This window comes from Bacillus rossius, chromosome 8, assembly GCF_032445375.1.
Source record: "Bacillus rossius redtenbacheri isolate Brsri chromosome 8, Brsri_v3, whole genome shotgun sequence".
In the NCBI taxonomy this organism is placed as follows: Eukaryota; Metazoa; Arthropoda; class Insecta; order Phasmatodea; family Bacillidae; genus Bacillus; species Bacillus rossius.
In genome coordinates this window covers 65,762,271-65,789,105 of record NC_086336.1, presented here as the reverse complement: position 1 = coordinate 65,789,105, position 26,835 = coordinate 65,762,271, and the positions used below count along the sequence as shown (strand labels likewise).

Sequence of the window (26,835 nt, the reverse complement as noted above, 5' to 3'; positions counted from 1 at the left end):
TGAAAATCCTTAATTTTTATGCTAGAAAATCCGGAAAATTTGTAATAAAATATATTTAAAAACCTATTGCACATTTAGTTATGGTCGCCATCTTGGATCATAGAAATGTTGCACTTTTCGCTACACTTGTGCCATCTTGAAAATCCTAATTATCAGATTTTAATGGGTGAAAAATATTTTAAAAATGCACTTACATCCTCAGTTTGAACCCAGTGAGGGCAATAATAAAAAATGGCGACAGTTCCTTCCTCCACAGAAGCCGCCTACGGACACCTCCCACTACTTATGCCAAGGTGTGTGTGTGTGTCTATATATATATAAAACTGTCGCCATATTTTATTATTGCCCTCACTGGGTTCAAACTAAGGACGTAAGTGCATTTTTAAAATATTTTTCACCCATTAAAATCTGATAATTAGGATTTTCAAGATGGCACAAGTGTAGTGAAAAGTGCAACATTTCTATAATTCAAGATGGCGACCATAACTAAATGTGCAATAGGTTTTTAAATATATTTTATTACAAATTTTCCTGATTTTCTAGCATAAAAATTAAGGATTATCAAGATGGCAGCCATAATGAAAAGAGCCACATTTCTAGAATCCAAGATGGTGACCATAACAGAATGTGCAGCAATGTTTTTAAATTACTTATTAAAATTTGATTAAGTGTTTGATAAATTTTCCATTAAAATTGGATAATAATTACGTATTTTCAACATGACTTCCATGACAAAAATTGTAATGGTGACATAATCCAAAATGGCGGGCATAACGAAAAACATTCTAGAATTCAATATGGCTACCTTAAAGAAAATACAATGCTCTAGATGGTGGAATGATTTTTATTTAAATAATTTTTTTATCATTGTTAATTTTTTCCCAATTTCCTAGCATAAAAAATATGGAAATTCAAGTGGGGTGAGACAGAAAATTGCAACAATAACATCACAATCCAAGATGTCGGAGGCTTGTCAATGTGGAATTTAAGCCATTATATGGATATTTCAAGCCGTTGGAATTTTTAATTATTAAAACGGGAACTTTTCCCCTTAATTTTCCTTCCAAAAATCCAGAAATTTTGAAGGTCAAGGTCATATAAGATTGCCGCAGTGATGTCACAATTCTAGATAACGGTCGGACAATCCCAATTCACGTGCCGGCGCAGTGTGCCCGGACCCCCATTTATATACTTTTAGTGCATTTGTTTTTTAAAATTCAATTTAAAATACCTTACATAAGTCAATTAAAAAATGTCTGGGTCACGATATTACGCACATTTCTTTGCAGTTTTAAGTAGTTGTATTTTCCATTGTTTGTAGTGGTAACTATGCTCTAAAGAAACCAAGTATTTTTTTTTTCTTAATTAACTTAACCGTGATAGTATTTATTTACAATGTATTAAATTCAAGAACGTTACTAAAAAAACGAGATGTTTAAGTTCGAAATGTACGACCGGCACACGTTGCTGAGATTACTGGGCAGTCTAGCAACCTCTGGGTTGTGGACCGTGGACACGAAGAACCAGGAAATCGTGAGAACACTCACCTTGCAGCGGTTGGCAGCTTCGCTTCGCTTCGCACAACTTATCGCAAATCGATTCAACAAGAAACCTGTATTTTTGCGGCACAGTTCAAGTGGGGATAGGAGAATTGAAAATTCATCATTTTGGAAAACCAAATTTATTTTGGCAAACTAGCACCCAAAACTCGTGTTCCAGAAATGGAAACTCGAGATGTTGGCCGCGGCGGTGCGGTGGAAGCTGTGGAAGCAGTCAGTAGTCGTCGCCGCGGCTCACCACCTCCTTGCAGGTGGGCCGCAGCATGATGGTGTGCTCGAACTGGGCCGTGAAGCTGCCCTTGACGTCGCACAGCGGCGGGTACGGGTCCACAATGCCCTTGTCGCACAGGTCCTTCAAGGCCATCTGGTACTTGGTGCAGCCCGCCCGGTCCAGCCAGCGCCGGCAGAACGCCAGCGTCGCAAAGTTCTTGTTGATGACGTTGAGCAGCGACTTGGACGACTGCAGCCTGCGGGCGTGACGCGCTCGTCTCTACCCGCTCTCCGCACCACTTGTCGAGCATTCACTTAGCTTCTACTAGCACAGAGTAGGGAGAATGTTTAAAATATAAACTTAAAATTGCAAACAGAATGCCTTATATTGATCCAGTCAGATAAGACGACCAAAAATATAAGGTCTAAAAAAAAAATAACTTTGGAAAAAAAAAGCGGTAACTGTAAGACTATCTGAAATTTTAAAAAAATTATCATGCATAAGACCTTATTGCAGAATAACTTTAAACAGTGTGATTTAACAATTAGGGAGGAGGGCGAACCCAAAAAAATATAAACTAATTAAGAAAAGCTCAAACATGAAGTATAACCATATTATACAATAACTCACAACTCAAAATTATTGAATATTCCATACTAACATATAATTTAAAAATTGCTACTGATTTGAAAATTAATGTAAATTACTTTTACATTATTGTTTTGAAGTTGATGCAGTGTTGCGACGCTCACCTGAGAGGCACGTAGCCGGCGTCGAAGTTCTTCATGTAGTGGGACACCTCCATGTCATCATGCACCTGGCCGCGGCCCGTCGAGCCGAACGTCTCGATGGCGTAGAACTCATTCTCCTCCATCACCGTGGCCTCCCCCCCCTTCACGATGGGCACCGTCTTGCCCGCGTGGATGCCTGCACGCACGCATGCCCGCACACCACCGCCCGTCTCAAGCTCCCTCTCTGATTTACTGTTTCTTTACTTTCATCTTCGCATGAGGGTAGAAATGTGGAACACTTGACAATTCAAGAGAACATGGGTTTGACGTCATTTGACATAATTTTATACAAATTGGAAAATATTTCACAATCTCAAAATTTTCCAATCCTTACTTATACGTAGAGCCAAGATTATATGGTGGAATAAAAAACTAATTTCTTCATCACTAAAAAATAGTTGATTTCATCTTCAACTTCATTGAAATTAAAACACACATGACAAAAAGTGCATATGAAGCACAATTATGTAGATCAATTGCATCAACAATTAAAATATTTACATAAAACAATGCTACATGTACTGGTGAGAGTAAGTTAACCTTTAACCACGTCTGTATGGCACCCGCTGTGGATAACTTCAATTTACTTTTAAATAAGCCATTCCCAGGAACTAAATAATTATAACATTTTTAGGTTTTTAAATAACCACCAAGCTAAAGCTTTATGAAATAGAGGTAACTGAGGGCACTCACGGTACGGGGAGATGGAGTGGCCGTTGAGGTTGCGGATGGACTTGACCTGGTACACCTTGCCGTCCAGCTCCACCTCGTAGGACTCCATCACCTCCTGGATGGCCGCGCCGATGTCGCACAGCGGCACGTCGATGCCCGCCGCCTGCGCCCGAGCCTCGACTATCCACTGTCTCACACTGCACCAGGTGTTCCGGTGCCACCTTGCCTCGTCCGCCACGGCACCGGTTTGGACGGAGATCTCCAATATGTTCACACGCCCGGCCCAACTCTCGTCCCGGTACAACGTTATTTGTGGGAGGCGTGACGTCACCAATAACCATGCAATGTTTCACTAAATAATGTTTACAAGTGTTCTATGCATAGAAAAATAAAGTTTTAATTTAAAAAAAAATATTTTCTTCACTTAAATAAATTCAACAAAATTGTGGCAAGATTTTATGGCTTTATCTTTTGTTTTTATGTATTCAGGGTGGTGATTGGTCAGAACATTCATGAAAACCTGGAATTACCCAGGAATATAATGCTTCGGGACAAATGCAGGAAATTCACAGGAATTCATTCACCCCTTGTGAGATTCGCTGTTCTTCGTCCCATCCCATAATTATTGTCTAAGAATTAACATAGTTGTTGACTACGTACGTGTGCAAATGACTTTAATATGGAAACTATATTTATTATCTATGGATTGCGATGGAAATTTTATTATTTTTAAGATAAAAGACGCCAATCCCGACACCATTTACGTCTCCATTTGAGACACTCAGACAAAAGCTTATGAATCTGATCGTCGCTAGCTAAGTGATGTGGCTGCAAGGACACTGGGAGCCACAAAGAGTAAAATTCTTTAAGAGGCTCATGATGAAACCAGTAAAACTGATGATCAGAACTGATTGGATTTTACATAATTGGAAATAATAATTTTAAGTTTCTAGTTTTTCTTTGATATTAGAAATTATTCCAACGAACCTGTTTTGGAGAAATCCATTCCACATTAATGCAGGTATAGCAATTTTTTTTTATTTTCAAGTGTAATGTACTATTACAAAGAACACATAGAAAGTGAATAGAAAATGAGTTAATAAACATTCTGGAAGATTGAAAATTAATTTCTGGAAAACCTGGAAATACCCAGGAATTTTGTTGTAATATTTGAGTAGTCATCCCGGTATTATCAACAAGACTAGTGTTGTAATAATTATTCTAACAAAATAGTGTAATTATGACATGCTACAGTTTTAACAATTAAATTAGTCATAATAATTTGGCATAAAACTGGTCAATTCAGAACAATAAACATAAACTGGCAAATATTTGTGGTTTAAAAGTATTTGAACAAGAGAAGAATGTTTAAAGTTCAAACAATTTAACAATTTTTTTCAATACACACATTAGTACAAACTGCATCCCAAAGAATATAACATTAACTGAAATACAATTTACATATGGTGCACTGACATGCTTTTCAGTATTAATTAGGTCTCATCACTATTCACCATATAGTCTTGTTTCCCTATCAATACTACATCATTTAAAGTATATATTTTCAGTTTCCAGATCCTTTGAAGATAAAATGCTGATAATCACGGCCACACTATTATTTCACAAAACCAACAAGCACTAAAGAAAACAATGGCATTAATGGCTGAAGCAGCCAAATAAATACCTTGATGCCAGTATTGGTCGCATCACGGACCGCCTCAATCAACTTGTCGTACTTTGGGTTGAACGCGAGCGTGAATGCACAGTCAATGATGCGCCCTAAAACACACACATCTTTGTACTTATTTTTATTTAAAAAGTACTGTATTATAATGCTGTACTAAAAGTATGGATGAACATGTAGATTCTTCGGTGCTTCGATTCCACCGATCGTACCTGGAATCAGAACCGTCGATTCTCAAGCTGAGAGGAGGAATCGTACCATATAAGGAATCCTATCATGTATTTTAGAATGGTAGCTGGCAAGAACTGTCAATAATTTGGATGTAAAACAGATTCACATAAATTGATTCTTGCCGCAATTAAAGTAAAAAATTTTCTCCCAAAAGAAGTTAGTTAAAAACTGGATTTACACAAAAATAACGCAAAAAAAAATTTAATTCCAAAGATTTATTTTTGTGCATAACATATTGCTTCCCAAAACCAATTTTAGTACAAAATGCACTGTTTTCACCACGATAGCTTGCATTATTATTAACTCTATTGTGAATTTGAATCACAGATGATAAAATAGTATTTTAATTTTAATGTAAACGTTCACGGACGTTAATCGATTCCAACACAACAATCGATAAGGAGGCATTCCACGAGAACACAAAATCATGGATTTTGATTAGTTTTAATTTTGTTATTCACAACACTTGCAAGCTTTTCAAATGTAAATTTTTAGAAAATGTACGTATATTTAGACTTTTAAGTGTTATTCTTTAGGTAAACCTTCTGTCAGAAGGAAAGCAAGATTGGGAATGAGAATCGGAATTGAGGGAAACTGTGGAATCTGAATCTGAATTAAAGAAATGTGGAATCTACCCATCCATAACTAAAACCAACTTGGAACATGGTGATCGACAAGTACCAATTTTTCTTTAGAATATATTACATTGTGGCATCTACGAATTAAATGTACCCCATCCTAGTGTTGTATTTTACTAAATTTTAACAACCCACAATTGCTAAAAATTGTTGTAACATTTTTTCAATAAATTTTTATGTGTATATCATTTCACGGTGCCTGCCAATTTTTTCTTCTTCAAATCATTTAGATGATAAATCACAGAGATTCTGTTCACTTGAAATTTTCATATTTGTATAACATGGTTAACAACATGGCTTCTGCAAATCCCGTCTCCCTCCCCCCCTTAAATTTCACAGGAGTCTGAGACAAAAAATAACGCAACATTTATGCAAAATACAGTAAATTTAAAAAGAGAGAAACAATTATGGATCCATAATAGTTAGGGGTAGTCAAATTTCGTTAATGACGAAATCGCGAAATTTTAAAAAAATCACTTGCACATGATGTGTAATACAAATAACCTTACTTGGTAGTGATAAGACGTTAATATACTGCATTTCGTTTTAACGAAATTTGCTGTGATGCGCGAAATCCGTAGTTTTTCACGAAATATGACGAAATCGCGATATTCGCGCGAAATTAACCTTTTTTATCGCGAAAAATCACGTTGAATCATTCTGGAACTTGCACAAAACGTTTATTATTCCAAGAGGTTATATGTGAGACGCCATCTTTGCTTTTGTTTTTCTCTAGCACCCATAGAGTAGTGTGTGGCAATAAACATTATCACTTTAGCTACTGGTGGACAAATCACAGATGGCGTTGTTAGTTACGAGTGTCGAAATGTTCTATGATTTTGTTTTCACGAGTGCGTGTCTGTCGAGTTTAAGTTCTTTATTTCCGAGTGGATGCAACATGTCTCTCTTCCGCATCTATGATCGTTTTCCGTTGAAAGTTTTTGTGTCATTTAGGTCATATTACCGTGGTCACTGGATAAACGTATAAAATGCCGAAAGTTGTGTTTTCGAAAGAGCTAAATAATATGACGACGAAGGATTTTACGTGTTCAGTAAAGAAAAATGCATCATGATGTGCAAGTTCTGTAATGTGCAAGTCGACTGGAAAATAAAACACACGTGTGAAAAACACTGTAAATTTCGAGCATCACACAAGGTGAACAAAGCATTGGGTTCTGGAACTAAGCGTCAAGTTACTCTAGAACCATATATTTCACGAATGAAAATTATTACATCCAGACGTACGCCTACTCAGTCTCCGTCGTCGCACACGTTCCTACGAGACGTAGAAGGCCATAAAACGACAAAAATTACATTATTTTGCCGACCGCAAATGCGTCTAGTGACGCAATCGTCGATAGGCCTTAACTCAATCTTTGTTCCTTTCTCTGAATCGGCCAAACGCAGTCCAGAAAAATAGCGTCACTTCCATATTAGCCAATCAAATCATAACTTTCAAAATGCTAATTGTTGTATTTGGTCGTCCTAGCCGAGGCGACTATTTATTTTCGTAGTTGTCACGGCAATGCACGAAAATAAATGCCGGCCAAGAGTGCCAATATATACATGAACAAATACCGCACACGCAGTTGAGGCGGTGAAAAACGTAAACAAAAAAAAACAATACTCTGTACTGTTGAATAAGTACAGTGTTTTGGTGGGCACATGTTTGCAGGAAATATATAATAGCTGATTTTCAGAGATAGGTAGTTAAAAATGGACTTGAGCCACTAACGTTTATGATCAGTTTCCGATTTTTTTGTATGTAATCTTGAGAATTTTAATTACAAATGCAGCGTGCTAAATTTTAGATGTGAATGTACTTCAAAACATTGTTTTTGATAAATTTCGACCAAATAAAACAATTATTCCATCAAACAGATACATGTGTAAATAATTATAATGACGAAATAGTTATTTTTTCTAACTAAATAATTTTTTTTTCACCGAAATTTGGCACCGCAATAACTCTTTTTATTCACCGAAATGAGCCTTTTTTATTTACCATTTTTCATTGGCCCTAATAATAGTGTGGTGTGAAATTCCAGAAATTAAAAACCGATAATGTTTTTTCTTCTTCATAAACTAGTAAATATTTAGTTTGGAAAATTATTTTGTTCATCAAACTGATTATGTACATAAAAATACAATATTGTCAATATACAATATTGTCAATAAAGTTTAATAAAAATCACTTTACTGGCTGCATATAAAATGTATGTATTATTTGCATGGAAAAAAAAAAAAAGAATTTTTTAACGAATCCTCCTAGCTTCATTTCAATTTCTTTCCATTTAAATTTATATATATATATATATATACACACACACACACAGTAGAATCCCGCCGATGCGACCCCCCTCTGATGCGTCCATTCCGTTTATACGACCGTTTTTTGAGAAACCGTGAAAAATTTGAGCAGAGAAAGTCGAAAATTTGAGTAAAATCGGCTGAAAAACAAGTCTGTTACACTTTGTTGGGCGCTGTGTGTTCACGTTTATCTTGGCAAGCGCTGTACTGTAAGCAGGCAGGCAGACTAAAGACGGCTAAAAATAGATACCACCCCTCTAGACTGTCCACGCTAGCCAATACCGGTAAACTGCGCGCATCACCTGATAGCATCTACGTGCCCGTCTATTGCCGTCCCAGTCCCGGTCCCGTTTGACGATTGTGACTCGTTTTTCAATTTACACGGACTCGTCTTCGTGAAAATGAGTATAAAGCGAGCCAGTTTGTCCCTAATGAAAAATTATGAGATTATCCAGCAAGCGGATAAGAAGACAATTTCCAAGACGAAGATAGTACAGAAATATGGCATTCCGAAGTCTACTCTCTTCACGATTCTTAAAAAGAGAGAAGAAATTATAAATGCAGTACAGAAGGAAGGCAGCAATTTGAAATTGAAAAATTTGAGGGGCGCGACGTATTAGGTGCTTCAAGTGTGCGTGAGAGATAAGATAAAGAAGGTGAAGAGGGCGAGACCTGCCAGCCAATATATTTGTGGGAAGGGGAGACAGATAAAAGAGAGCGAGCCCTGCAGTAAGCGGAAGTGCAAGTTCAAGGTCGACATTTACCGTCACACTCTCGCTAGCTAACGATGCTTCTGGTCGCCAGCCTCGCACACGCACGCACATACGCGCGCGCACCGCCGCCAGACAGTGGCGACTGGCGAGTAGATGCGTGTCTTACCCGTCCACAAGTTTTTTTTTTTTTGTTTACGCTGTGAAGGGTCGTGGAAAAGATAATTGCTTGAGCTGTCAAAATAAACATTGCTGACGGCAAGGGCGGGAGCGCATCTTGTCAGTCTGTCGCTGTGATTATCTACTCCAAAAACATGTCACAGCATTTCAGGATAGCATTGTTATTATATCTTTCGTTTATAGCCGAATGTTTTCTACCTGATCCACACAAGTTTCTTCGCCACGTTTTGAACGAAAATAACAACCAGTTGGCTAGCATAGCCGAACTCGCGTGACGCAATTTCACTTTATAATTTAAGGATTTAAGAGTCCGGGGGGGGGGGGGGGGGGAAGGGGGGGTAAAATTGGCCCGAATTCTCTATTGCGACCATTCCGTTTATAAGTCCGTTTTTCCGGAAACCGTGAGGGGTCGCATCAGCGGGATTCTACTGGATATATACAGTAGAACCCTGTTATAATGTTTTTCAAGGGAGCCCAAGAAAAAAACATTATAAGCAGGAAAACGTTATAAGCAGGAAATATCAATTTTTAACTTAACAATGTTCGAGCTTTGTACCAATGGACTCACCAAGCTATGTTAACAACTTTAATGTTAAAACCAAAGATAGTATACTTGATACATGAATTTTCTGAAACAAGCCAACAATTTTTCAACTTTTTCTTGTTCCCTGGTTAAATTTTGTTTGTCTTTAAAGATACACTGCCACATTTTTTTGTAAAATTGTCTCACGATTCATGATGACAACATTAAGAGTGAGAACGTCTACTCCTTCGCCACCTAAAAATGTTTAATTTTGGGATTCCTATGTATGAATGAAAAAAAAAATTATTTGTAAGCAATAGAAAACACTTTTAGTTATGCCCTCGCTCAATGGTTGGCAACTTAATATCGTAGGACTATGTACGTGCATCTGAATACCCACTGGAACGGCAAGGAAGAGAAGAGTTGACTAAGGATGCCAACTGACACATAACTATGAACATTGTGTACCTTCAGTATATTGCATAAAATTGTATTTTAACAAACTTCATGTATTGTATGGCAGTGATTGTTAACATAAACATACATAAAGGAAACTTTTTATCGTAAGTGTTGGAATAATTTGGTTTTAAAACATTTTTTCCCCACTTATTGAATGTTAGAAAGCAAACATTATAAGCAGGAAATTACACTATTTATGAACGTTATATGCAGGAAATAAATACATTGTCCTTATGGGGGAAATATTGAGACTTTTAAAATATGACATTATAAGCAGGAAAACATTATATGCAGGAACATTATAACAGGGTTCTACTGTATATATTATTGACTTGAAATGTAGAATGAGGTATGAAACAACACTTGAATCCCCACAGAGGCGGGAGGAGAGGGAGCGCGCTGACCGTTGATGTGCGTGCCGAAGTCTATCTTGGTGACGTCGTCGAAGAGCAGCACGGTGGGGTCGCCGGCGTTGGGCGTGTAGTGGGCCGCGCAGTGGTTCCTGGAGCAGCCTGTGGGGAAGGCCAGCCCCGCCTTCAGGCCGTCCTCCCCGATGAGGCGGCGCGCCGTCTCCTCCAGCTCCGTGCAGATCTCGATCATGCTCATGCCCGGCCGCACCCACTGCTGCACGTGCCGGCGAGTCTGCGACACCAGACACTCCCGTCGCACACCGGGTCCCGCCAGTACATGCCGAGCGCTTTGGGCGGGTGCCTCTTCCGTATAAAGCAACGTTTCTTAAAGTAGAAATCTAATATTTATTCCAACAATACCACTTACTTATTTTACTAACCCAATTACGAAGTTGTCTGAAGTGTGAATTTTCTTTTAAAGACGCTTTCAAACGTTTTCACCCTTTATCTGTTCGCTTGCGTCGTCGCGAAGTACCATTTACGACAATGTAGAAAGCGCTATTCGGCATCATTCGTGTTTGGTTATGTTGCTGTCCCATACAGAGCGCGCGCGCGTAGTCGAACATCCGGTATCTCACCAATTGCACGCAACGCGCGCTCTCTGTCGAGTGCCGAGTTAACTACATTTGATGGTGGCCCGCACTCTTTTGTGGCAAGCGTGTACTACGGCAATAGTTACGCGTTAGTTCACGTCACAGATTCACGTGGCTTGCGTTCGCGTCAGTTTTGGTTTTTCTATTTAAAGTCGAATAAAGGTTTTTGTTTCACGACTTATTAATTTAAATTGTTTTGGTGTGCTCTTTTAAACTTCACTTTTTAAATAAACGTACTTTCCATGAATGGGTTTTGTTTTCATTAATAACTTTATCTAACAAAATTTTTTTTTCTCGCATAATCGTCGCACCCCTACTTTTAAAACTTGATTTTAAAATAAAATGTGCGACGATTATGCGAGAAACTCGGTGCACATTATTTACAATCTTTGTAACTTATTCCCAAGCAGAACGTTTATCCCATAATTTATTTATTTCTAATTTGTCTGTTCGTCCAGTAGCATTACCGCTGGAACACACCCCTGTATTACAGCCATGGCAAGCACCAAGCAGTTGTGTTCATGTTGAAGTTAGTGCGGGCAGTTACACATGCTGCCAGACGTCCGTAGTTTAAAATGCAATCTTCGGATTTTAAATGCTAAATTTTGTGAACTGTAGTACCTAAAGTAAAATATTCTGTAAATAACAAGTTATGTTTTTTTGACAAGATATTTCCTCACAAATAAAGGTGTGATCACAATTTTTCCTTTGTGATTGTGGTGTTTGATGACATGTATGGTTTGTTCAGCATTTACGTTTGTGTGGTTTAAGTTACGTCTGCAGTTGTTTTGGTTTAGTTATTACAGTAGAACCTCGATGATACGTTCCCGTTTCATGCATTTTCCCGTGTCATACGCCGATTAATTTTGGTCCCGCCGAAAGTACTATATTTACAATGGTTTACTTTCCCGGAACATACACTTATAAAATCATTAATTTCCCGTTTCATACGTTTTTACAAATCGGAAGTGTCCTAAAATTCACAAATTTTTTTGTTATATTCCTCCTGATAAACTATGTTTTAATGCTTTTATTTTGAAAAACGTTTATTGTTTACCTTTGCAAACGTAAGAAAATAACTTTATCGCACCATAGATATGGATAGTATCAGGAAGACTGGGCACTTCGCTAGTAGCATCTATGGCCAGCACCAAGCGAGACTAGTGGCGAAAACTAGCAATGATTATGAAAATGGTGCACGCGCTTTACCATTGCACGGATCTCATATTTTGGGCATTCATTAATCTTTGAACTGAATATACCCGTATGTTATTGTTTTCTTACAATCAGATTGTATTGTATTTTACATTTCTCAAGTTAAAATTTTATTGAAAATTGTTCTGTTGCATAAAGTTGTTTGTAAAATGAAACAAACAAGTAAAAATTTCTGATTTTCTTTTTACAATAGCCTTTTTTTTTATTTCTAATTAAGGCTTGGTGACTTTTCCCCCACTCCAAGAAAGGGCTGCTTTACTTCATTATGGACTGTATTTTACATTTCTGGTGGTTTTATTATATGTATATATAATGATGAATTCATATCTTTCATTAATATAATGCAATTATTTAGACATTATGTATTTAAGTTAAATCTGACATTGTGCTGGTATGCTAGAATGAAATTTTTTTTTATTATTGCCATTCCCTTTTCATACACTTTCCCGCATCATACACCATTTTTGTGCCGTCCGTTGAAAAGTGTATGACAGGGGTTCTACTGTAGTTATATGCTTTCTTCTAGATAACTTTGTTTGCATGTACATCACAAAACAATCAGTGTCCCTGATTTCAGGCACCTGTTTCAACAAAGTGTTTAGTCTTGTACCCCTGCCAGACATCTAAGTATTTAGTTCTAAATTTTACATTAGTTTTTCGACAAAACGGCAGGGTTTAGCGTAGTACAAGGTAACCCCTTTAATCACTTTTAATATGCAGTTTGATAATCAACCTATCAAAACCACATTATTTCTCCATGACACAAATATTTATGGGAAAAAAATTATGTCCGCCAATTATTTCCATTAATCAAAATTTGTATGACATCAAGATATGCAGAGTTTGTAGAACTACTGGTTGCAACCTAGGGTGTATATCAGCATAGGGAAGCACTTTAGACCATGTTTCGGGTGTGTTTGCTAACTATTCTTACGTGATGGACTTTCAGCCGAAGTTCGTTTGTCAGATTCTGACTCATCCTGTATATACAGTGCACACACATACTGTATGTGTGTTTGTGTGTAAATAAATACACACACATATATTCATACACACATATTAAAAAAATGAACAACTTTTTCTGATAAAATAAAATAAACCCTGTTAAAAAATTTCTTTAAAGGGATGCGAAAAATACTTGAGTGGAGAAAATTGTTTAATGAATAGGAACTTACTTTTTTGAACTTCTATTATTTTACAGACAAGCCATCAATAATTTTAAACAGAACTATTACTGTTAATTATTAATTTTAATTATATTTTCTGGAACAATATTTAACTTTTAGTCAATTTCAAAAAGCAATCATAAAAAAATTTCATCATTATTAAGTACTGCAAAAAGATATTGCTTCTAATGAACAAAACCTCTCGTGTGTTCAAATTAATATATCAAAGTATGTTTTTAAACATCCCTATTTGAACTGACTTGCTGTCTAGATACTGGGTAGACGACTAGTCAGGAGCAAGGTCGGTACCTGGCGGTGGGCTTCCGCTGCCTGGCGCACTTCGTTGTAGATGTCGTTGTGCAGTCGGTCCAGCGCCCTCTTCTCCTCGCTCGTGAAGCGGTCCTTGGCCGTCTGAGAGCTGCTCACCGCCGGGTGCTCCATGATCTCCCCCACGGGGAACACCGCGTCGGGGAACAGCTCGCTGATCGGCACCGTGGGCGGGCTGGTCTGCTGCTTCGCCCCGCCCCGCGCCCCGCGGTTCCTCTTCTTCTTCTTCTTCTTGCCGTCGTCCGCCGCCTCTACGCAACACGCACCACCACCACCACCACCACCATCGGTAACCAACTCTCGAGACTTTGTCGGATTTGACCTGCTTGGCTCGTGGACTTCATCCACTGCATGTTCTCTTCCTGTCTCCATCACACATACAGGAACACGAGGCTACCCCCACGGCCAGTTACCTGAGACATTTTCAGGAACACCACCAGCAATGTGGCTACGCTGGGAAAATTTGAAGTTAAAAATGTTCATAATCAGCATTTCCCTAACAATTTCTTCCACCCTAGCACTTAACTTGGCATATGAATGCGATGTGATGTCATACATATATATTTTTTTCAAACAACCAAAATAACGCAAACTAATGTAATAAAACCTTCCAGACAATTGTAAATCCCTTCAATTTATCCAACATATTAAAAATTGGAGTCCTCACACCGCATTAATAAAATATCTCCTTCACTGATAGTTAATCTCTATTTTACAAGATTTACAAAACTTTGAAAAAATTTTTTTTACTAATAATGTAATACAACATTCAAGATCTTAGTTGCACATGGCACAATTTAAATACAGCCGACTAGCTCAGTTCTGTAGTTGTGGCAGCAATGAACCTCACAGCAGTTCAGCTGTGATGAGTGAGAAACTTCAAACGTATTCTACTCAAATTTTCTCTTTGGCAGAATACTACATGTAAAATACATTCTCTTCACTTGTTAGAGCTACTTAATAAAATACTATAATGAGTGTGCAGGTATTGGTCTCCCGCCTCTTCCAGCCGTGCGTTACCTGCACGCTCCCAGCAAGGCACGAGGTACCGCCACCCCCGGCCGTGACCCGGAGCAGTCCCGGGCATGCGCACTGGGGTCGTCACACGGCCATCGCCTGCTCCGTCGGCCCGCACCACGTCTCCTTACGGCAGCTCTCTGCCTTGGCAACTCATCCAGCCCGTTGTAATCACCATGGCTGCCAGTTCAACGTGTTCTGAATTTTATTTGCTGGCGAATTACATCAGTACTGCTTCGAGGGTTATGCCAAGGTCACGGGTGTGTTCCACTGATAAGATATAAATACTTACGTTCAAGCACCATATCTCTATCACAAATACGAAATGTTTCAACTGTAAACAAACTTGTCTGGGACGAGTTTCCCAAGACTTGATGGGTCTGCTTCGATCCTGCCACAGGCTTGCCACCTCTCTCTTTCTCTCTTTCTCTCTCTCTTCCACGCTTCTTTCATTGCCGACTGCAGCCTGGTTTCTGGTCTCCCGAGCCTTCTGTCTCATATTTTCAATTTGCTTATTTCTCTTTAGACGTTCTCCAAACAATGTTACATACTGTATGTATTTCCTTTGAACATATGTCTGATGCTCTTATTTATAAAATTGTAAAATTTTATCACACTCATTATATATTTGAGCAATTATTGCAGACCTCAAGAGTCTACAAACTTAATGCAATCTGCACCCAGCACATATACACCTTGCTCACTTGAAACTGCTACAGATATAATGTATTTTTTGCACCAAATAATGCTCTCTTGGTTATAGAAAGAAAAAAAAACCAAATATTTTAAACATGGCACCATCAAAAAGACGTTAAGTTGCGGAACTACTTTTATTGACTGGCTGCCAACCTAACTGCATGCAAATGTAATTGTGTTGTCATTCGCAGTCACACTCAGAGATTTTTTTAAAATGCTGATTCAAAGTTTTCTGACGAGCCTAAATGGAAAGAAATATTAGTGTTATTTTTACCACAGGTGAATTTACAATTAGCAGGCAAACTAGACCACCTGCTGTAACAATATGCCTACACAAATCTTTATAATTAAATTTCCCTAATTAAAAAAAAAATAAATCTATTTTTCTATTTTCTGAAAGAAATAAAAACCAGCCTCCGTCATCACCACAGCTGGCCTAGTTTTCTCTTCGCACTTTTTATCTGAACAGAACCTTGCAAACAAAATTGTTTAGTGTATTTATTTGGATATGCACTAAAATACATGAAAAAAAATACTTTGACAGCCTGGGCAAAGGCAGACGGGAGCATGACATTTCCCCCTCAAATGACTGTCAATGGGGAGTTTCCATGAATTTTGTCCGGATAAACCCCCTTACTTTCCCTGACCTTTTCAGGACGTATACGTCCTGTGTAGGCCCGATGCTTCACAAAGAACAAGTGCGCTGCCAGGGTGCACCGCGACAGGGCAGGTGCAGGTACTTACGTACTAACGCAACCGTAGCTATTGTAAACGGTCAATTAGGTAAGGTTAGCTACATTAGAACAACTTTCAAACGTTGTGGACGGTCGGTTGGGATAGTATAGCCTATATTAAAAATATTATAAAATATTTCTCATGGTTGCTTAGGAATTACGCATTTATGATGCAGCTATCCTGACCTCATCAACCGTTCACGTGATTTCACAGTTTTTTTTTATATTCTGATCACACGGTCTTAAATTACATTTCCAAAACATACGTTTACCAGAATCCAAAAGATAACTGCGTGCGCATGCAAACAACAAGATTGGCAACTCCTGCTGCGGTGGCGTTGACGCGCGAGCGCCCGGGTGCACCGCGACGGGACGGGCGACTCACCGTCTGCGTCCTGCTCGGGCTCCTCCAGAGACACGGAGGCCACCTGCCCCTCGAGGCCCGGCTGGTCCCCGTCGCACGGCACGTCCGCCTGCTGGCCGGCCGCTCCTGCCGCACACACGCCGTCGTGCGAGTCAAGCCATCGGTAAACATGTAGAGTCGCGGTATATGCGCAAAAAAATGCTAAAAATCCGAAAATACTTTTATTATATGCTCTTTAACTTCCTCTTTTCATTAAACCTGGCGGAGATAAGAAATTCCAAATACTTTAGGAGATATCGAATTTTTAAATTTTCATCACAATACCTGTGTATTCATGCGGCCACCATTGTTTCTTGTTTACAAGTATGATTTTTTTTTTCTCGCGACGTAGGTGAACGACTACATCATTTTCTACTAATGTCAAAGGAATTGTACCCGCCTCTAACTTAGGTGAGTTTTTAACGGTTCAAATTTTAATGTTTTATTTTTGTTATTTGGATTTGTTGCGCAAGTAATACGTAAAAAAAAATTATGTGAGTTCCTACTGTTCATCCTTTGTCACAGGTTTGTTTGGTCAGGTCAGATACATTATAAATATTTTAAAACTAAACAGCCATTAAAATTAATTCACATTATTTTTAATGTCGGCTTAGTTTGAAAGTATTAATAATGCAACTGACCTGACCTAATCAACCATTTTATTAATTACGCATTCACGAACAAACGGCAAAATAACAAAAATGGCGTCGGTCGAGTGGTTGCGCAGGTCTTGTATTGCAAAATTAAAAAATTCTATATCTTCCAAAGTATTTGGAATTTCTTATCTCCGCCGGTTGTTTTGAAAAGAGGAAGTAAAAGAGCATATAATAAAAGTATTTTCGGATTTTTAGCATTTTTTTTTCGCAAATACCGTTACTCTACATATTTACCAAGCCATCAATACCAAGTTTGTTTATACACAACCGCTTGCGGAACAGGTTCCAGAGTAATCCAAAGTCCACCATTCCTCGTTGTATAGTCACCATACATTCACATTTTGTTTCCGGTAGTGAGCATGTGTCGTACATCCATGTCAGGAAGTCAGAGAAACCGTACATGAAAGAGGAGATAAACTATACTTTGTTCGGAGTGTTTCACATGAGACTTTAAAATCTTCGCCTCGTAGTGTATGATTTAAGACACATCGCTAAATGTGACACTATCTAGAGTATGTAAAGCATCATCGCCTCTATGTGTAGGGTCCCGGACAGGATTGCTCTCTTTCTGTCTTCGGCTCACCTTTATAAGAGATCTGCTTCTTTAAAGTTTCCAGCATACACTTCCACTTAACTAACATAAATAATTAAATCAACATGTAAACTGCTTGCACAACCACACTATCCCACACTAAATGCCTAGGTGTTGGATAAAAATACTACTTTTTTTAAAGTTAAATCACCATCCTTTGTAAAGAGCCACTACTTTCAAAACTTTCACTTTATTCTAAGGTTTGCTAAATAAACTGATGTTTCTACTGAAACATTTTTGAATGTGTATAAGATTCTATGAATCTGAATTATTCCATCACATATCCAAGTTTATCCCTTGATCCTGATGGCATGATCCTGTATACATTGAACTAGTGGTACACGATTCTGTGTTAATTTAGTAAGTTAAAATATGTTGGACATAAAAAAAAACTTGAATATTACAATACGAACAAATAATGTCAGGCTTGTGGAAATTTTTCTCTTTCTATACATTTTGCGATCATAATTCATTGATGTACTACCACAAAACGTTTTTAATAAATTTCAAAACTTTTTTTTAATAAAAGATCTTGATATTTTACTAGATTCTAAACTATTTTTGCATAAGCATGTCGATTTTCTATACTCCAATTCTCAGAGGACCCTAGCCCTTATCAAATACGCACTACTTATATTCCACTAATTCAGACTCCATTTTAACATTATTTCTCCTCAATTCGATCAAAATTAGAATATTGTACAATTATCTGGAACACAATAAATTTGGTTGACTTGAACAAATAAGAAAGTATAAAATATATATAAAACCTAAAATATCAAAAATCAAATATAAGTATCTCCTAAGAAAATACAGGTCTTAAAATTACACAATTTAAGTCGTAAACTCTCAACTTTCTGTACTCTTTACAGAAATAATGACCTCATATACCACCTCATTACTAATTGCAATAAATTAAACCTGAATGACCAATTTAAAAGAATTTCAATTTTCTAAATTTTATCTTCTATTATATTTTGTATAGCAGTAATTTTCTTACGTCGTGGGTTTTCCGTGAATAAATTATTAATTTCCACTAACACTTTTTTTTTAACACTAAAGACATTCTTTTTTTTTTTTACCCTGAAAACAAGAGTTTCTTAACTCAAACTGGTTTCCGAGAAACTACCATTTGTAGTTCACTGTTGATAGCCAATGCAGTGAAGCGGTGACTGACATGTTGTGTTTTAATTAAATTGCACTGCTGATTGTGTGGTTTTCCATACATAAGAACACACATATCTTTTGATTTAGATATTGTAAAGCAATTAACGTAAATAATAACTTCAGGATCAATATTTAAAGGATCATGCCTTCAAGATCAAAGGATAAACTTGGATACGTGATATCGGACTATTACTAAATATTAAATACCTAAATAAATATTACAATTTTTTGTCATGTCCAGGATAATTTGACGTACCAAATTAAAACATCATGTACCATATGATCACTGTTACGAACATGCCATTAGGATGAAGGGATAATCTTGGATACATGAGACAAAACTTTTACAGTACCCATTAACTGGTCATGCAGAAATTTTAGTTTTGTTTTCTTTATGGAACTGAAAGTAATCTATTTAAGGATGACTAAGAAACTGTGACTGCATAAATCTGTGTAAGATTGAAACATTATTGACATATGTTACAAAAATCATGGTGCTTAGCATATCTTCCTTGACAAAACATAATTGTATGTTTGAATCACACTAAAATTTAGAGTGACTCCGATTTAAGTCAGTTCTTTTAATTTTGGATTGTGTGGTGCTGTTTTCTTGAAGCATGAATCCATAAATTTTATTTGAAATTAGAATTATTAAAGTCAGGCAGTAAAAAATACATTTTTGGATTTTTGCTTTATTTAGTATGCAACCCTCTCCTAAATTCTTAGAAGAAAAATTATTTAAAAAATGTTTAAACATGATAATTAATATACAATGGTAAAAGAGGGGGAAGGAGGTTAATTTGCAATATAATTTTAAAAAATCTAAACTCCACATACAAAAAAGTTCCACTTAATTAAATAGTTTTACAGCATAGACTAAGAAGTTTTAGTCATAAAAGACTATGATTTTTATTTCTAAAGAACAGTCACTTTCAGCATAAACGAGAGGAATGATTATAAAGCCTTGACATCGGAATCTTTTTTATTCAATTTCTAGCTTTAATTTAGCATTCTCATTCCGCGGAATGCAGGGAGGATCTACGTCTCGAGAGCCGGTAGCACAAGCGCGATTCGTAACCCAACGTAATATTAAAAGTTATACTGTCTTAGCCTTTAAAAAATTATACCCATAACTCTACACCTGTTCGACAGAAAAATCGGTTATAAAATATGAATTTCTTTAACGTACCAGCTCGTTTTTTCTTCTTATTCTTCTTTTTCTTAGATTGTCCACTCGCATTCTCGTCTGTGATTTCCGTGTTTTCTTCATCAATTACTTTCTTTTTTGACTTTCCAACTTCATCTAATACTGCAGCCATACTTAAAGGAAAAATATATAAGTCTTTAAATTAAATTATTAGTTTGTACCATGTTAAAACACAAACTTTTTATCCAAGAACCTTTCGTAGCATTGCCAACATTATAGAACTACATTATTTTTAACTCTAGGATTGGATCTTCGGGTTTCTTCCGACTTTATTAACTGCTACTAAGGCATCTAATTCTTTTTCGGAATAATATATTCGAAATACAATATATACATCAACCCCATGATCATTGATTAAGAAATAGTATTACAATTATTTAGTCCAAGAATTAGTTTTAGTCAATTTTGGGGAGCTTAAGTCTGGTCAATTCAAAACAAAACCTATAATTCACCTCTGCCCATTCCGTGGCTTAAAAATTTCCGAAGTAAGCTCCTAGCAACTTCAGCAACACATATTATAGAACAAAGCGTGCGGGAAAGTTGTCATGATCGTTTTCCATAAAATTAATGGATAAATGAGAGAATCTTAAAATCACATAAAAAATACGTAAAAATAGTGGGGAAGTTTGAACACATCAAGTTAACTACAATAAAAATACTGACAAATTTAAAAAGTATGTTAGTAAGACATGTAAATATCGGAAATAACTAAGGTTAGAAAGAATGCTTATGGCTTTCTTGTATATTGCCATTAGGAATCAGGTTCAGTTTTGGCGGGCATAATGACATTTGTATTGTGAATTTTGTTTTAAAATGTAATAGCGTAAATTTATTTTATTAAATTTTAATTTGTAAGTTTTCTGGAATATAAAATTAATAAGTGAGGCAAACGATTGAATATGAACCCAGCAGAAGTAGAGTTTTTAGCAGAAAACAATATGGTTAGTATAGTTCCGAATTTTAGTTTTGATAGAATATTTTTAATTTCTGGCGAAGTTGGACCTTTTAGAGCTGGGCTACCAGTAACTGTGCCAGTATGGATGGCTATAAATTTACGGCAGAGACAAAAATGCAAAATAATTCCTCCGGATTGGATGAACATCGAAAAGTTAGAAGAAGTCAAGGAGACTGAATCTAGTTCTAGGTAAATATAGCTCATTACCACACGTGGTCCTAAAATATTTGACAAAAAAAAACGCAGTTAATTGTGGAGTTAAGCCTTTTATATAAATGTTGTCTATTTAGTAATTATCGGACATCGCGGCTTTTTAGAACAGAAAGAAAAAAAAATCGGAAAACAAGGTTTTCCCTAAATTTACTCGCAAGAAATGGTTTCGTAACTGCTACTAGTTTGCAAAAAAAAATTAAAATTAAATATCTGTATCTTATAATACCTGTGTTTTGCGCTGCCTGGGATTGTGTATCTCTGTTTAGCACAACTGTAACCAATTATGGAGTGTTAAAAATATGCTTATTTCTCTGATTCTTAAATGAAGTTTATCCCTTGATCCTGAAGGTTTTTATCCTGATGGCATGATCCCGTTTGCTTGATCCTTTGGTACATGATGTTTTCTTGCTTGCTGTTTTAATTAATTACATCGGAAGATCCTGATGGCATGATATTGTTGTCTTGATCCTGTTTGTATATGATGCTTGCTGTTTTAATTCAGTAAATCGGAAGATCCTGTACATTAAAAAATCAGTAGGAATTACAAACCAATGTTTTCAGGGTACATTTAGGTACATCTCTAGTGCATGAAAAATATATTTTCCGACTTTATTTACTTTTCGTTCCTCGAAGCCGCAATGTCTCGTTGCTGGTATAGTAATGCAATCTATAAACTATTATTTTTCACAAATTATTAGGAATTAAGAAACCAATCCTTCAGGGTAAATATAAGGACGTGTGTAGTGTGTGAAAACCACTCAGAATTTTTTTTTTCCTTTCTGATCTAAAAAGCCGTGATTTCCAATAATTACATAAATTCCTACTAGTTTCTGAGAAATCAGTTTTTATCTCACATTTCAATACTTGTGCATTGCAGCTGCTGCGACCATTAACTGTGTACCAGTGTCTGTTTGTGTGTTTGTTTTGATGAACTTTATTCCAATAATGTGAATGGTTGATTAGGAAGGTTAGTTACATTAAAAATACTTTCAGACATTGTGGATGGTTGGGTTAGTATAGCTACATTAAAATATAATATATTTATTATGGTTGCTTAGGAATTACCAACTTAAGATGTCTCTATACTAACCCAACCAATTGTACACAAATATTTAGTGTACTTTATAAGTCACTGATGTAATCTATGAATCGTTCGTTACTACATGATTCAAAACACTACTTTAAATAAAATGTCAAAAAACAAAAATGTTCTTAATTCAAAGATGAGTTCAGCTCCCTAGTGTGTGGATTCTCGCAGACCCATATCAAGGGCCCGGGAGCAAGCCCCCTCCCCATTACCTCATGTACCACTTTTCAACCCCACATTTAAAAAAAAATCTGAATACTTAAGTTTCCATTGCAATAGCTGTAAACGTGATATACGCATATAGCATAACTTGTGAGGTTTCCTGTGAATTATGTTAACACTAGAGTTGTAGTTTTCGGTCTATCAGGGTAAACATCTCGACACTTGACGGGGCTGGCCCTGGTACCCACCAGGGATGTTGCCCCACCAGCCTCTTTCTCTCGACGGCAGCGAGTACTTGCGTGGTGTAAGGAGAAAAATAAAACAATTAGACAAGTGAACAGTAATTTTTAATAACAGGCCTGGAACCTGAAAGTGTCACATAAAGCTGACCTTATCATAGTTTCCATAAAGGAGGGTTGATCTTTCCTATCTGGGATTTTGAAATATCAAGCAAGGTCTCGCAGTACAAAATACATGTAACATTACAGTTGTAAGAGTTGTAAGGGTGTACGCTTTAGTCGGTGTAAACTGTTTCAACACTTGCATTTGGCCGTGTCACTGGTCGGAGCTTGTCGAAGTTCGCAGCAACGACCGCTTGTCTGAACTGGCTGCGAGTCTTAGCGGTGTCAAATTTGGAGAAGTAATCCCAGACAATTCGGTTCGCATATTCAGGCAGTTGCTATCCTGAAGATGATGAGCAAACTTCTATTGGCCACGATTGTGCTGTTCTGTCTGCAAGCCAGTGCTCTTCGGCCATGAATGATCTTTGTGTCATTCCTCTGAACATTGCGCCAATACATACTGGAACTATACTATCTTCGCTCGCGTGAACCGTAGTTCATACATTTCCAATCTACTTCGACCGGTGGCAAAACTGTCGAAGCTATGTTGGGTGCAGTTCTCTTGGAGGGCGGGAACCACATAAAGTCAACACAATCTATAGTGACGCTGTGAGCAGTTGATCAATGCGGTTGCCACAAGATAGCAGAACATGCTGCCACAGACACATCTGTTGATTTTTAATAACCACAGAAAATACTTAAGTAGTATTTAAAAGTTATTACAAAGAAAAAAAAGTGGTTTGGAACATTAATTGGTTTAGAATACATTAACAGCTCATTTTTTATCGAAAACAATTATGTCAAAATAAAATGTGTTATTTAAACAACAAACTAAAATAATGAGCATTTCAAACACTTCATATATGAGTATTTCATGTGCTGTTTGGATACGTCTGTTATTCATATGATCTGAAATTTCTTAACTGATGCTTTAATATTTACACATGATCAGAATAAACAATCTCCAATAAGTGCGTGAATGCTGGCGCAGTGTCGATCTGAGAACACCGCCGCCAACCGCTCTGAGTCTCCCTTGATTGTCGCTCGGAGGGCGGGAGCTGGAGTGTGGCCCTCTGCGCAGGTACTTCACGCGGATGCCCAGCGACCACTACATGGTGCAGGCCCACCTGCTGCTGCAGGCCGCGGCCGAGGACATGCCCCGCGCCGACGACATCCGCACCGCGCTCAAGGTCGGTCCGCTCAGGCCGGCATGGAGCATTCTTTACATACATTTCTTTAACACTATTGTCGAAAGCAAGGTTTATTCAGGGCGTGTACAAATACCTAGTGAACGAATTTCAGTACCGTGCAGCAAAAGTTCCGTAAGGTTTTTTTTTTTTTTTTTTATCAGAAAGTAATTTTTTTATACCTAGATACATATGAAACAATATTAAACATGAGCTAACTGTATCACAAAAAATATCTACAATTCGCAGCGAAATGTCGGTTTTCAAGTTTCAAATCTAATGTCCGCATGCAATCGGCCAGAGCCTGGAGGTGCTTCGGGGACGGGAAACACACGCCAGAGGGACCTCCGAGCCTGGAGCCCCGCGTCCCGGGCGGCGGTCGGCACCTTGCTCCGTGTCCCTAGTGTTACAAACATAGTTAATGACAGTTTATGATTGGTACCGATCATGAATAAAAAATTGATCACCTCAGTTGGGTAACATAAAAGTTAAAAAATGGTAGGCCCTGATGGTGTAGGTATAACATTTATTGATTTATAGGCCTAGTCAACAGACATTTTTCATAACATGCTGGCACTCAATTAAAAAAAAAACATAGAGAGGAAATACATACAAGAAACATATAAGAATTAATATAGAAAAATGAACGATAAAGTGATTAGATAAATGTTTAGGATCCTAGGAATGCCAAGCAGCTAGCAGTAATTATCTTTAATAATGTTAGTAAAAATAATGATTTACAATTGAATCAGGAATTTGCAAAAGGTACCAATTCTAAGTAAGTAGATTGTTGGGAAACAACAGAAAACATATGATTGTCGACATTGTAATAAAACAGGTTATCAGTAATGGATCAATTGAAAGTATAGATATATGCATAGATATATAGATATATAGATATAAGTATATATACACTTTGGAGATTCGGAATCTCGTATAATATGAATTTGCTCAAAAAGTGGACTTGGTACCTTTTGCAAATTCCTGATTCAATTGTGAGCTAATGTATCATAATATTACGGCCATTGTCACAAAGTTGAATACAGAACTGCATTAAATCACTTAAGACAAAGTTCATAAGGTTTTGTAAAGGGATCAGAAGATTATTAGCATAATTAATACACCACATTAACATGTTATATGACCTTGGCAATGTAAGTAGGTATCTCGTTTCCATGGCAGTAGAATGAAACTTTAAGGGACGTATGCTCTTCACCTCAAATGCTACCTTGAGAGCTGTGACTGGCTGTTAACTTATCCAAGCTGGTAGGTTTGGATTGTCCTTTACATCATTGAGGGATGAAATGTAGTCAGTGATGGACACTTGTTTAACTTTGTCAGGTTTATTTGTTGCTACTGAAGCGCCTGAGGAAGGAAAAGTGAGCTGAATGTCAGTTGTGAAGCTCGTCTGAGGAGCGGCTGTGTTAGTTCAGCGACGGCCGTCACTAGTGCCGTGAGGTCGAACAACTCTGCTGACACGTCAGGACACCAGCTCAACACATGGTGTACCAGACTGAGTTTTTTTTTTGCAAATACATACACGTAGTTATTGAGACCTGGTTTTTTTTTGAAGGTTGTTTTCAGAAGTTTTTATTTATCGTCATCCACCGTTACTGGCGTCATAATCCTCTGTCTGATCTGTATTGCTCCGTCTTCACTGTGCCCCTGTCGCCATCTGCCCGTGGCTCCCGGGTCTTGTTCCTCTCTGTTAAGTCCAACATTCTCACCTGTAGTCTTTTATCCTCATCCGTAGGAACAGGCATCTGAACACTCATTAGACTGCAGTATGGTGTACCTTGTGACTGGCGGCCGTCTGCGAGAGATTTTATTGCCTTTTTTATTGACAGAGTCACTCAGGACGCATTTGCTTCCACACTGAATTATTGCATTGGTGTTCTAACATTAGACGTGTACCTGGAAGAATCTCACCCAAACACGAAACACATACGATGCTCCAGTGTTTAAACTCTCAGCTTGTTTAAAATATTTTTGCGAGAAATACGCGCCCTTGCCCATCCGTGAGACGTAGTTCCGCCACGTCACACCTGGAGCGCGGTGATGACGGGCGCGCGGCCGTGTGTGCAGGACATCTGGGACATGCGCATGTCGAAGCTGCGCACCTCGGTGGATGCCTTCGTGAAGGGCGGGGGCAGCCACGCCCGGCTCGACCACCTGACCGCCATGGAGGTGTGCGGCGTGCGCCCCCTGCTGCCCCACGCTCTCGACCAGATGTACCGCCTGCAGGAGGTGGGTGTCTGCCCCTCTCCCGCTCCCCCCTCTCCACCCTGCTCCCCTCATTGTTCACTGCACAACTGTCAGCTGCCCCGGCGAGGACCAGGACAGTGTAGCAGGTAGTGATGGTGTGCCTTTTAAAGAGAGAACATTTCAACACACTGCAAGTAGCCTGTATTGATCCTCCGCGCTGAGTCCTCTACGTCTCAGCTCATCTCTTTATTACTTGTGAATTCATGTCTCCCATTACCCTCTTCTATTGTTCTTTCTAGCTGTTCCTAGAACTACTTGTCCTACTTAGAGCGATGTTTTACACTAAGTGCGATGTGCTGTGTGCAGTTTTACAGATTTTATTTCCTTTATTTTTTTTTTTCAGGCTGGCCAACCACTCCAAGCTACATCACAGGAATACTCGCAGTGAAACTGTTTTCAATGGGATTATTTTGTATTTGTGATATTATAACTGAAGAGCTCCTTGGAGCTTATAAAGTTATTGCTTACTTAAAA

General features: G+C 37.8%; 2 protein-coding genes across 4 annotated transcripts; one reads left to right on the top strand and one right to left on the bottom strand.

Annotated features, from left to right (window-relative positions):
• Nucleotides 1-1,665: 1,665 nt before the first annotated feature.
• Nucleotides 1,666-20,682, bottom strand: LOC134535116 (methionine aminopeptidase 2). 2 transcript variants are annotated; one of them, XM_063374050.1, is made up of 8 exons: nucleotides 20,134-20,682; nucleotides 16,512-16,616; nucleotides 13,662-13,930; nucleotides 10,373-10,610; nucleotides 4,918-5,012; nucleotides 3,255-3,396; nucleotides 2,523-2,697; nucleotides 1,666-2,026 (listed from the first exon to the last, which is right to left on the bottom strand). In XM_063374050.1, exons 1-8 carry the CDS (start codon nucleotides 20,261-20,263, stop codon nucleotides 1,774-1,776), a joined length of 1,407 nt encoding a protein of 468 aa, XP_063230120.1. In that variant the 5' UTR covers nucleotides 20,264-20,682; the 3' UTR covers nucleotides 1,666-1,773. The 2 variants fall into 2 exon arrangements, with proteins under 2 accessions (XP_063230120.1, XP_063230121.1); XM_063374051.1 differs by lacking the exons at nucleotides 16,512-16,616; nucleotides 20,134-20,682 and adding an exon at nucleotides 14,700-16,488.
• Nucleotides 20,369-26,835, top strand: LOC134535119 (probable DNA replication complex GINS protein PSF2). 2 transcript variants are annotated; one of them, XM_063374057.1, is made up of 4 exons: nucleotides 20,369-21,295; nucleotides 23,991-24,099; nucleotides 26,182-26,343; nucleotides 26,705-26,835. In XM_063374057.1, the coding sequence occupies exons 1-4, from the start codon at nucleotides 21,051-21,053 to the stop codon at nucleotides 26,747-26,749; spliced, it is 561 nt and encodes a 186-aa protein (XP_063230127.1). In that variant the 5' UTR covers nucleotides 20,369-21,050; the 3' UTR covers nucleotides 26,750-26,835. The 2 variants fall into 2 exon arrangements, with proteins under 2 accessions (XP_063230127.1, XP_063230128.1); XM_063374058.1 differs by having other exon boundaries at nucleotides 21,004-21,092.